The following is a 12,953-nucleotide window of genomic DNA, read 5'->3' as shown; positions in this document are numbered from 1 at the left end:
CAGCAAAGCAAGAGAAACAGAGGAGGATGAAAAAAAAAAAAAAGATCTTTTTTAAAGAATGAAATTGTCAGCTCTGAGGAAGTGGAAAATTTTGCTTCCTGTGGTTGCCTGGCCAACGTGGCTAGCTCATGCTTTCCCCCTGCATTATCCCAGGACGGGGGAGGTGAGCCACTGTCCAGGCTGTGGCAGGAGCAGGCCGTGGGCCACTGTGAAGTCAGAGCAAGGCCTGGTCTGGAGAAGGCCTGGTGGGGGGTCTCCTCCCAGCCCAGGGCCTGCAGAGCACTGGTGAGCTCTGGGGCTTCCCATTGCCCAGCACCTCAGCGGAGGCAGCTCCAGGGCTCTGTGCCCTCCTGCAGGGCTGCCTGTGTCTCAGGACTCTACTGCCCTCACTCCACTGGGCCCTGTCATGCCGCTAGAGCCCCTTGCCATCTGGAATGACCCCAGGCACGGATGCTATTTCTGCTGCCTGCCTCTAAGAATGGAGGGGAGACTGTCCCTTCCCTGTGGGGATTGAGAGCTGCAGTCTCCAGTGGTTCAACAGGCAAATCTACGCAAACCCTCCGGAAAGTTCCAATGAGCCTAAGCTCAGCCTCTGAAGATAAATCCAAGCCACGTGAAGTTGGAGGAGGTGAAGGGAGAGGAAGGTGGGAGGAAACCCTCTGACTGACTGCAGCACCCCAAGTCCTCACCCTCTGCGGGCCACAGCTCCCATCTTTGCCCTGGTTGAGGCCCTGGTCACATCAGATCAAACGAGCACTTCCGCCCACCTGCCTGCTAACTCCTTAGCTTCCTGACCCAAGAAGCTCAGCACGTTATCCTCTGTGGAGTCCCTACTTTTCCTTCTACTGGACACCAAGCAAAACTGCTCAGACCCCTCCCCACCTGAACACACAAGGGCTGCAAGTCCCAGGTCTCTCTCTCTTTTAATGAGCTGTCCCTTTTCTCACCTCTGACATGAGCTGGAGAAAGGAGGTCAGCTCACTGATTCTGCTGTGGGTCTGGGAGACAGGGAGACAGAGGGGAGAAGGGGGCTCCTCCAATCTGGGTTGTACTCCGCTGTCCCTGCATCCAATTTCTGACCCTAGGTCTCATGAGCTGACGTGCCCTTCCCTGAGGGTGTTGCTTCTTGTCCACAGCCACCCCTGGATGCCCGTGAGAGACCCCATCCTGTGATCCTGCCCTGGGTACTAGTGAGGTGCTGTTCTCAGGGTGCCCAGAGACCACCACCCCTTCTCAACCTCGAGGTACATAGTCGACCTTCCACACCCGCGGGTTCTGTACCGACTGCCGATGGGAAATAGTTTTGAACATTGCATCTGTATGACTGGGACACTCTTTTATTCTTGCCTTTATTCCCTAAACAATCAGGTATAACAACTCCTTGTGTAGTTGTTACTATTGTAAGTCCTGCAGAGATGATTTCTATATATAAGAGAATATTACACACCGACACTGTGACACTGTGACATTTTATATAAGGGACTCGGGCGTCGAGGGATTTCAATATACACAGAGGGTTCTGCGACCCATTTGCTGCAGATCCGAGGGACGGTGCAGATTGCCAAGCCTGGGAAGGACTTCGTGGTCCTTTTGACCTGCTCCCTCGTGAGTTCTGGGTTTTTCCACCTGGCAAAGGGAGCCTGTGGGATGGGATGGCAGAGAGTATCCTAGCTCGAGTTGCTTACTGTTTTAAGGCACTGTGCCCTCCCTGGTCCCCACCCCTACTCTGCCTCATGCTCGAAGACAACAGACCTATGCTCTAAACCAAACTGAGGTGGCATTTTCACAGCGTTGTTACTGTGTAGGACTGTTCTCAGGACTGTCCATTTTCCAGGTGAGGAAACTGAGGCTGGCTCCCATGAGTTGCCTGCACAGGGCCGTACTGACCCTCCTGGTTTCCCTGGGGGCTAAGTGGCCCTGTCCTTCTGGGGCCAGGAGATGTGAAACTTGTGAGTATTGGGCAACCTGCCCACCAGAGACTGGGGAAGAGGAAAGGCCTGACGCAACCAGCTTCCCCTACGTCACCTGCTATGGAGGCCTGGCTGCTCTGCGTGGGGAGCAGGCACAGACACCTGCCCGCCTCCTGCACACGAAGTGCAGTAGACATTTCTGAGCTTGTTCACATCCAGAAGAGGTTGACGGCCTCACTTGCTCTTCCTGGGAGACACTGTGACTGCCTCGTGGATAGAGGGGGTCTGCACAGGCTCAGGCGAGAAACCTGGGTTGAACCCCGACTCCACTTTGGGCAACTCACGTGACTTCTCAGAGTCTTGAGGGGACAAATGGCAAGGGCCCAGGGGCTGAGACTGAGACACATTTTGGGTGAGACCTGGTTGCACAGCCTGCTGGCGGGAAGCAGGAAGTAGGCCCCTCGCCTCCCTCTCTGAGCCTGTCTTCTCTGTGGTGAAGCAGGAGTAACAGCAGTGCCCACAGGGGACACGGTCAGAGGGATGTTCCTAGCTCACTGCCTGGCACGGGCTTAGGGCTCTGCCTAAGTGTGGTCGCCATCATCATCATTGTCATCCAGGGTTCTGAGCCATTGGGGGACCCCTTCTCACTGAGCTCCAGGGATTGTTCATCTCAGCCACTTTTTATTGGATAATTCTTCCAGAGGAGCCTAATATTTAATGACAGCTTCATTCCAACTGCTGCTTTTCCATAGTTTTTTTCTTCTCCTGAGTTGGGATAAACATCATTTAAAAATTATTATTGCTCCAACTTCTGAGATGGTCTGCAAATGTTGCTTTCCACAGGTGCTGTGTTTTGAGAGAGGACTGACTGACTGAGGTCCAGGATTCCCTCTGTCGGCTCCATCCTCCAAGGTCTTCCTCAAATCCCAGTTCATGTGGTGACGCTGTCTTTGATTATTCTACTTGAACATGACTTCTCTTGTTCCCTCCGTCTTCAAATGCCTGCTGTGCCAGTGATTGGGAAGATGAAGTGAGGTCCCTCACCAGGGCGAGCTCTTAGGTTGTAGAGAGCTCTTAGAGACCACACCCTGTGGAGAGCCTGGATTGATGTCCCGGTGCCCTCAGAAGTGAGGCTAACAGCTGCTCACCATTTTGGAACCACTTTCCAAGTGCTGAGACTGAGACTGAACGCACATCTCCCTGAATTCCACAACCCTGTAGTGAGACAGGCACATGGCAGCAATAACGGGGTCCCCGAGATGACATGGAAGATGGAAACCATGGGTGGCCAAATCTGATTTTGAAAGGCCTTCAGAAGGCAGGCATCACCGTGGGCACTGACAGAGGACCACTCAGTAGAAGCAGAGAGGCTGACCCCTTCCTCTGACACTGTGACAGATGGTGCATGTGTGCGCGCACACGTGCGCGTGTGGGCTTACACATGCGTGGAGCTTTGGATGAAGAAGTGAACTTGTATTTAGAGGCCACCATGTTGCATGGACATTTTGCTTTTAGACACAGGACTCCCCCATGCCAACGAGCTGCTCAGTCTATGAGAAGTACACAGAATCCCAGACGGAGGAAGAAAGCAGCAGATTCCCATCTCCTACCTCAGGGGATGTGCTCCTTGGCTAGAATATGTGGTAGGATCAGTAGAACACAGGAGCCAACAGTCAGCACATAAGGTGGAAACCCAGTGAATAGAATATATAGCACCGTCAAATAGAAATTGTTAAATTTTTTCTTTCTGATTTTTCCCTTTAAGTATATCCAGTGAAATGCATCTCAACGTTGCACATAGAATCCCCGTTTTCTTTCTTCACAGCTGTGGAAACTGAGAGGCCTAGATTTTCAGTCCTTGCCTAAGACTGTTCAGCCCAGAAGCCTTCACACCAGGCAGTGAGCCCTGTTCTCCCCACCGCGGGGCCCGTGCAACCCTGGGTGCCCAACTCGCCATTCACCCAAGACCCCCTCATCCTGAAAGAAGTGAAGAGGCCGCTGAAGATCTTTGGATGGAAATGGAGGGTTAGGAGGGGAGGAGGCTGTGAGGCACTAAGAGGCCATCTTCCTCCCCCCAGCTCAGTAATGTGGGAATTGTCTCTATTTTAGGTCAACTGTCAAAGTAGATCTGTATCTGTAAAGCCCTAGCTAGGCAGGAGAGTGGTCCAGGGCTTTGGGGGCCAAGAGTAGAAGGCAAAATACTGGGACTGACCCTGCAGCCTAGGTCTCCATCACTGCCCTCCCACTGGGCCAGGTGACTGGGGCCAGTGGGGAATTACCAAGCCTGTCTCCTCTCTCTGCATTCGAGCCCCCGGAGCCCAGCTTCCTTGTTTACTTATTTAGAAGCCAGCAGAGGAAGTGGTAAAGGAAGCTGGCTGAGTCGTTTTCTGAGAAGAGACCGTATTTGCTTGCAGAGGAAGCCGTTGCTTTCTGGGATCTGGCGACGGCAGAAACGGCCCCTGCTCCAACGAGGGGTGCTCCCGAGGGTGGCTGGGAATTGGAAGAGCCAAGGACACCTCAACTTGTGGATTTAGGGGTTCTCTTGGTCCATGGGTGCTGCACCTCAGCCCAGCTAGTGAGCTTCCTGCCAGGACAACAGCCATGGCACTCAGGAATGTGCCCTTCCGCTCAGAGGTCCTGGCCTGGGACTCAGACAGCCTTGCGGACTATTTCAAGAAGGTGAGCCCTGCTGTTTTGTAGGTGGTCGGGCTGCTAGTGCCCTCTGTGAGCTGGTGGAGGCTTGGAGATGGCCCCGGGCAGAACCCGGGAGGAGTCTAAGACAGCAAGGCACTCACCTCAGGCAACCTTGTTGGCCAAGTGGGTGCTGTGGAGAGCACTGTGTTTCCCTGGCAATGGGTTCTGGAGGGAAAGATGCTCTGGAGAGGGAGCTTTCGAATCCCTACTGTGTGCTGGGATCTGAATTGGGTGCTTTATATAGCCACTGTCCCATTGCACATGCCCCATTGTCTTGTGAGGTCAATACTGTCAGCCTGTTGGCTGAGCTACAGAACCAGCCCTGGGAGGTTAAATGGCCCAAAGCCCCAGGGACCACATGTGTCGGAGGCAGGAGTCGAGCGGTGCCACTTTGGTTTCCAAGTTCTTGCTCTGAGATGCGGAAAACTGCTATGACGGCTAATGAGGTCAAGTCTGCTTACTAGACAGGGCAAACAAAGTCCTGAGGTAGGGGAGGCACGGGCAGGGGAGGAGGGATGGATGGAGGGCCACGGGGAATCATGTTACTTATGGTGTTTGGGCATTCATTGCTCATGGCCCTGAAAGAGAAGTCCTCAAGCTCTGTCATCAGCCAGAGTCTCACTGGAGTTTCACGAGTCTCCAGAGACAAGCAGAAAACTGCTAAGAGTGGCAGGAATAGGGGAGGGAAATTGAACCCCCGGAGGCGTAGGGCTCAGCGAGGCAGAGGCAGAAGCTAAGTTTCTGGCAGAGCGGTGACCAGTGTTGTTCTCTGACCTTCCAAACTTGGAAGGCATGTTCAAGGCATGATCATCTTGATGGGGACCACATTGCCGCTTGGGCAGACCTCAAGTCATGTGACTCGGTTAGAGACCCTCTAACCCTGTCTATGGGGCAAAATGTCTTATGACAGGTCTTTGAGCTTCTGACACCCCCTTCCATGCAGGCTGGCATCAAATTCAGTTGATCTTCCAGACCACGATACAGATGCGATGATAAAGCTAAGACCATAGAACTCATCTAATTCAACTTCCTATTTCTCCTGGGCAAACTGGGATCCAAGGGGCTGGAATAGACTCCCTGGGACACGTGGTCAAACCTGGGATGGATTCAGTGCACTAGTGTTTACAGTCACAACTGTTCTTCCCCAACCTATAGGAGAAAGTGCTAGCGTACTGAGCTGGGTGTGGCATGGGGGGGCCTCAGCCCGCAGATCCTGTTATTGCCACTTTTTTGTGCATTTTATTTCTGTTACTTTCCCCCATAAGTTATCATAAACCTAGCTTTCAGCATTGTAGGCACAAAGATCACTGGCGGCTGACTTCCGAATAGCATTTCCAAATGCTTTTCTCAAGGTAGACCACAGGTCAGGACAAAAGGTGAAAACTTCCAAGATGACCCATTAGCTCATGGAAGGAAGGACAAAGGAATTTAGGGTCATGGAGGCAAAGTCTGGGGAGAGGCGGAGGGGCTCAGGCAGGCGCCATCTTCAAGGCTGACCAGGAAAATTATGCAACCCGGTTGAATGACTGAGGTTCTGTTGGTCAAGTTCCCAGCGGAGCAGGCAGACGGCCCACAGTCAGGGATGATCCAGGGAGACACCAGACTGCCTGAGTTGGGGAAGGAGTTCTCAGAGATCCCAGACCCCAGCAGGAATGCACAGTGCTGGAGCAATTTCCCCTCCTGAAATAAAAGGACAAGGGGGGTGAGGGTGACCTGTGTTCTTGGAAGTCCCAGCCCAGCACTGAGCTGGATAGAGACCTTCACATCCTTAGCCCCAGCCCCCAGGGAGGGAGCTGACCAGGGAAACTGACCACAGAATCGTTTGGAATGAGCCATTTAAAGCATTGGTCAGCAAGTGCAATGTCCACAGAAGCAGGGGGTCAGGCCATGCTCCAGGACACCTTCCACCACCTCTGGAGTCAGGCTTGTCTTGGTTTGAATCCTGCCGCTGCCATCTGCTGGCTTGGTGACCTCCTTTAATTCCTTTGATTCTTAAATTCCTCCCCAAGAAAATAAAGATACTAACAACTAACGGGATGATCATGAGAATTAAAGAAAATAATGTGCCCAAGGCAGTCAGCAGAGAGAGGGACCTAATTAATATTCAATTTCCCCAGCTCCTGGTCCATTACGTGGCCCCTATTTGGGAACGACCAGACAGACTGGCAGAGTTTTGTGTCCAGTGCCTCAGACACGTGGGTCTCATCCTGTATCCGGCATGTAGGACCCTGAGGACATGAGGACATGAGACCTCTAACTCCTCCAATTCCTTTGGGCCTGCCAGGAGAGCACCCTAAGCTGTGCAATGTGTGTGTGGGGGGGGGGGCACTGACTCCCAGCCATTGTTCCAATCCCAGTGCAGCTCCCAGCTCATTGTGTGAGCTTAGGAGAGATCTTTCCCCTCCTGGACCTCAGCCATTCCACCTACAAAGCCAAGTAACTTCCCTAGGTCAGTGCTACCAAGCCTGAATCACCTGAATCATCTGAATCACAGACGATGCTAGTTAGAATACAGACTCCAGGGACCCAGCCCAGATCTCATGGGTTAGGAATCCAACGTCTAGATTCTAGTCTGGAGGTCTATCTAAGGATCTAGAGTCCAAGCTGGGACTCTGAAAAACCAGCCATTCATCTGATAATGATGACAGCAAAACTGATTAATTAAAGTCAACTGACTCTTCCAAAAAACCGCCTGCATGTAGATCAGAGAGGCCAGGGTCCACAGTGCTTTAAGCACTGAGCTCTAACCCAGCTTTCTGAATATAACATTCACTCTGCTCTTTCAATCAAATGCTGACAACAATCATATTTACTTTAAATGTATGTTGGCCATGAGATAAGAACTTACTTCAAATAAATTAGATTCACTGAATTTTGGGGGGTTTGGCCCTGGGGTTTGACTCTAGGGCCTCACACGTGGTAGACATGCCCTCTGCCAATGAGCTACATCCCCAGCCCTGAACTTGTCCTCAAAGAAGGCTAGAAACTATGAGGTCCATGCTTTTGGAGGAGAACCTAGAACCCCCAAGGACAAATATTTAACACTCAGTACTCCAGACATCAAGTTTAGAGGTTTAGAGATATTTTGAGTTATTGAGGACAAGGTGAAATAGGTCCTTCACACAGTTACCAGTTGGTTTTGCAAAGTAACCTAGACCCTAAAAATGATTATTGTTATTGATCCTACAACCTTTCTGAGAATCTGACTTATCTTAAATAGTCAGATTAAAACTCATGCAAAAGAATATTCATAGTGCTCTATATTTTGATCTGGGTGGATTATTAAACTGTACTTATGTTTGTTTAACTTCACCTACCATATGTAAGTAATATTGTTATTGAAAAGAATGTTCCTGGGGCTGGGGCTATAGCTCAGTTGGTAGAATGTTTGCTGTGTGCGCAAGGCCCTGGGTTCAATCCTCAGCATCACGGGGGTGGGGGGGGGGTGTGGAGAGGGGCCACCTCCATCACCTGCAACCCAAGGAATCTCATGCAAGTTCTTTGACTCTCTGAGCCCTGATTCCTCATCTGAAAAGCGGGAAGACTAAGTGACTTAAAGTAATGGTTTCAGCACTCAGAACTGTGCCTGCCACAGAGCAAGCATTTGGTATTAATTGGCAGTTTTAATTTTCATTATTAGAGCGGCAGTTTGGTAAACAACCTAAATGTTCAGCAGTAAGGGGTGATTAAATCATCTTGTGGCCATTAAAATCGCGTTTAAAACGAGTCCGTCATAACAGTAGGCAGAGCTGGTATTCTTATTTTTAGTACTTTAGAAGGAAAAAGGCAGAGAGGAGAAATCATCATCTCACTATGTTCAGAAAAATGCAAGGGAAGAAGGACTATGGGAGACGCAGAGAGGTCACCAAGGTGGTCTTTGGGGACAAGACCATGGATGGTGCTTCTTTTCTGCTGTCAGCTCCTCTCCACTTCCCCGGGAGCATATGGCCGGCCTCTCATGGGCCTCAAAGGCAATATCTTCCCTGAGGGCTCAGCCCCAGAACCCGAGAGCGAGCAATTCCTCAATTTCAGGCAGTCTCAAGGGAGTGGCTACAGCAGGGCTGTGCTGGGGACCAAGCCCCACTGTTAGACGGGGAGAAGGGGAGGCTCTCCAGCCACCAGGACTGCAAATCACTAAGCTCTGGGGCAGGCAAGGGAGGGAAACCGATGGCGGGAGCCTGCCTGTCACTGACACCTTCCTCTCTCCCTGCAGCTGAACTACAAGGACTGCGAGAAGGCAGTGAAGAGGTTCAACATCGATGGTGCTCGGTTTTTGGTAAGTTTCTGGCCAGTTGGATGCATTGAAGCCAAGGATGTTCTATGCTTTTCCCAATGGCTGTAGGGCCAGTTGGTCTACCTGGTCCCTGTGGGGGGACATCACCTTCGTTATCTCAACTACTCTCCTCTTCCTCACTAGTGAGTTCATACACATACCAAACACACTTTTGATAACGCTGTCTTCAGTGTATTATAGTTTTAAAAGCTTTATGAAGGGCTGAGAATATAGCTCAGTGGCAGAGCTCTTGCCTAGCGTGCACGAAGCCCTGGGTTCCATCCCCAGCACCACAAAATAAATACATAATTAAATAAAATAAATAAAGTGTAAGACTGAAGTGCAGGGACACTTAAGGACCAAGCCATTAAAGGAAAGGGTCCAACTCCAAAGGTGGAGGCAGAGGCACTGAGCTGTGGTCAGGGAGGGGATCTGAGAATTTCCCTGGAGAGGATACTTGGCCTGTGGTCAAGAGAGAGCCTGGGCTGTACCAAGCCACCCTCTGGGCACTCTGCCCCACTCCTTAGTAAAGAAATGGAACAAGACTTCAAGGGTCCTGTGGGTGTAGGGTGTTTCCAATCAGGATTCAGAGTGAGGAGGACAAACTAAGTTGTGTGCCTCTGTAAGTCGTGGTCAGTAAAGAACATGAGACTTCAGGCCAGCAGAAGGGACCAAGCGATCACATGACAGTGGCCCCTCAGCACACCCATCCCAGTCTTATATGGCACCCCCGCCACCAACAACTGCTGGGACCTCTTTAGGAACAGTGAGCTTGCAACCACCCATAGTCACCTGCCCTTTCTGGGCACCTCTGGGTCCTGTGCTGAGACTAAACATGGAGTCGCGTTAGTCTGAGTTCTGCTGTCAGGAGCCATGTCAGGCCACCCAGCTAAGTCATTCATTCCCTCATCATGGGCTCCCTTGACAAGCACTTCCCTGAGCTCTTCCTCCATGCTGGCCTCTGCTGTGTGATGGGTGAAGAGGTGATTAAGACATGATTCCTGGCTCTGGAAGCTCATCTTATAGGAGAAAGCAATCTTCAGGAAGGCCTCCGACCACCTCATTTCCAGATAAGGAAACATGTGCAGAGGTGCGATGAGATTTGTCCTAAGTCACAGCCCTGGTACACACTTACTTATCACAACCTAATCACACAATCACTTTACTCTAATATTGTATGGGTTCTTAACAATTTTATTTGCTCATACTGAGCTTTAAGCCAATAGACTTCCTGGAGTTCTGCTGTTGCTATTCTTGAAATTACTACAAAACACAAATATTTCTTTCTTGTACCTTTAGCACTGAGAAAAGAGGCATCGCTGTTGAGTGGGAATTGAGGGAGATGTCTCTGAGGAGGGTCCTGGCTGGTGGGCCACCCTGAGCAAGCCCTTGCCCTCTCTGAGCCTCCCTTGCTTCCTCATCTGTTGACTGAGCATGTCACATGGGGTCACAGCAGATGATGGTTCCTCTCACCTCCTTGATTCCGTGGGTGTCAGGTGTGATGGGACCATTGTTTCCCTGGATGAGAGATGTCATCTGAGCAGACACCTGCTCTGCTCCACTCTCTGGCATCCATCAGTCCTTTGGAGAATGCACACATTCCACTCATTGTGTGACCATGAGAAAGTGACAGGAGGGGTGATAGGAGCATAAGAGTAGGTCGCAGAATTCAGTGCCTGCTCTAGGAACTGGAATATTTACAGGCAGGTTCTATGAAATCCACCCTCTATCACAAGTGCTCTGGGTACAATTTGGAACTCCTGGTCTAAGCTCCAGTGGCTCATCTGCTATCCCTTCCATCTTTAGAACATCCAGGGCCATTCTGCTATAGAAGGAATTAGCTATCCTTTATTTCTGCCCCCTCCCTCCCTCCTTCCCTTCTTTCCTTCCTTCCGTCCTTCCTTCCTTCCTTCCTTCCTTTCTCAGAGTAGTAGGTCTTCTAAATCTGTTTTGCCACCACTTTTTGATAGAATCCGGTGTGCTGGGGAAGGGGTTCCTATGCTTCCAGAAGGCATGAGCCGGAGAGGAAATGTGCTTACTACATGTTTCTGTACATCGCCAAAATCTGACCACTGTGGCTTAGGGGTTGATCTTTCTCAAGTAATAAGAAAGGTACAGGTGGGTGCTCCAGCTGGTGAGATGCTCAAGGAAGTCATCAAGAAACCAGGCTCCATTCAGCCTGCAGAAAAATTGGTGGCTCCTGAACTAAAGGTTCTTAGCTGGCTACTTCAACTCCAGGCCTCAGTGTGCACTACAGACAGGAGGAAGGGGAAGGGCAGGAGGTGCATGGTAGATGGTGAATGTGTCACCCTGAGGTAGGACCATTCTGGAGGAAGGAGATGCTGATGCTCAGTGGTGAGGAGGAGGAGGGAGGGAGGAGAGAAAGCAGGCCTGGCCAAAGCTTGATCTCCTCTGGACTTTTGGCTGACACCCTTCACCCTCTCCATCCTGCCTCAGGAGGTCTGATAAGCCGGGTCAGAAACTCCTCCAAAGAGCTGGATCAGATAAATCCAACAAGCACCTTGCCAAGACCCCTTCAGGAAAACTGAGGAGGGCTCTGAATCCTGGGATAGAAGTGTAGGAAACATTCATGACATGGCTAAATCAGCCCACAAAACCAATTCTGTTTGGTTGCATAGATTTAGACCTTGGTGCAATTATTTAGTTATTGAATTCAAAATTATCTGTCAACATTTAGAATTTGGGTTGTTTCACCTAAGAAATTTGGGATTCCCTTTGGAAAAGTAGATCCCGGCTGCTCTTTGGGTGCTCTGGTCCCCTCTACTGTCTAGTGTCTGACGTGTGACTTTGTGCCTGTGGGTTGTAACCTGTCTGCCACATGTGTCTTTCTTTCAGAACCTGACAGAAAATGACATCCAGAAGTTCCCTAAGCTCCGGGTACCGTAAGTACTCCCCAACTCCATGGGCAGTTTGGGAGGCAGAGTTTGGAATGGGGAATCAGTTAACTGACGGGGTAGATGAGTCAGTAGCACGTAACCAGTCACTTGAACGAGGAAGGCAGGTAGGACGGGTGAGGACAACGGCAGCCATGGGAAGAGGGGTCTCATGGTGACTTAGAGAAAGGAAGCCACAGACAGAGCCCCGCTGGTAGGTGGATGCTCTTGTCTTGTCAAGGAAAAACTCAAGCTGGAACCATGTTTTCATTTAGCGTCTTCCTGACGGGGTAGCTTGGGCCTGTGAAAATGGTACCAGGGTCAGGAGGCTTGAGGTTTCATCATGGTGTCACCGTCGACTTGATGATGGCTTGAGTTTTCTGTACCTCCATTTCCAGCTCAGCAAAATGAGAATTAAAGCAGTTGAAGGATGGGGGTGGAGGTCAATACTAACTGCTAGGGAATGGCTGTCAGGGGCATTGTGTTAGAGGAGTCTTGAGAAAGGGAGCCGTGATCGATTACTGATGTCTGCTGTGATTGATTACCGATGTCTGCTGTGGGTGCTGAAATGGGAAGTTGTGGTACACATGTTGTGACCTGTCCTTCTCATTCCTCTAATGAAGGTCTCACCTACTCAAATACCTATAGGAGCCAGACAGGTGATATGAATGTGTAAATAGGCCAGGTTAAAAAACTAAGGCCTGTGGATTTGTCTTTCATTTTACCACCTTTGAATAAAAGGTGACTATGGAGATATAATCCTCTGCTAGAAGGAGGATTGTATAGCACAGTTATGATTAAAAAATAACCATCCTAAAGTTTTCATTGTTGGTGAAACAATAGGGGATGGTGGGGACTGATGTCAGGTCCCATTCGAAAAATGCTACAGCTACTCAGCATCAACCAATGTGGACCCGTTGATGTCCAATCTTCAAATTTACCATGAGTAGCTGAAAATATGGGTTTTATGTGATGTATCTAAATTTTTAAACATTGACTCAAATATTTTTAAATTAACCTATGGACTAAATTCACTCTGGGTGCTACTACTTTGAGATGTCTATTTTGGGCATTCTCTGAGGTTCCTTCTCAGAGCTCATGATGACAAAAGGAAATATCCTGAAGGAGAAGGAAGAAAGATATTAGAGTAGGTAGGAATGTCAGAGTAGCTCAAGAAAAATA

At 50.1% G+C, this 12,953-nt stretch overlaps 1 protein-coding gene across 1 annotated transcript in view; it reads left to right on the top strand.

Annotated features, from left to right (window-relative positions):
• Positions 1–4,152: 4,152 nt before the first annotated feature.
• The window catches only part of Lcp2 (lymphocyte cytosolic protein 2), a 43,082-nt gene continuing 34,281 nt past the window's right edge, over positions 4,153–12,953 (top strand). The window contains exons 1-3 of the mRNA XM_046421357.2: positions 4,153–4,589; positions 8,818–8,880; positions 11,734–11,780. Coding sequence (XP_046277313.1) covers positions 4,512–4,589; positions 8,818–8,880; positions 11,734–11,780 — 188 coding nt within the window. The 5' untranslated portion in view covers positions 4,153–4,511. The remainder of the gene's footprint in view (positions 4,590–8,817; positions 8,881–11,733; positions 11,781–12,953) is intronic.

This window comes from Marmota monax, unplaced genomic scaffold, assembly GCF_021218885.2.
Source record: "Marmota monax isolate L192 unplaced genomic scaffold, Marmota_monax_Labrador192_F-V1.1 WCK01_AAM20220418_F8-fsc00084, whole genome shotgun sequence".
Lineage (NCBI taxonomy): Eukaryota > Metazoa > Chordata > Mammalia > Rodentia > Sciuridae > Marmota > Marmota monax.
This window is presented reverse-complemented; position numbering and strand designations above follow the sequence as displayed.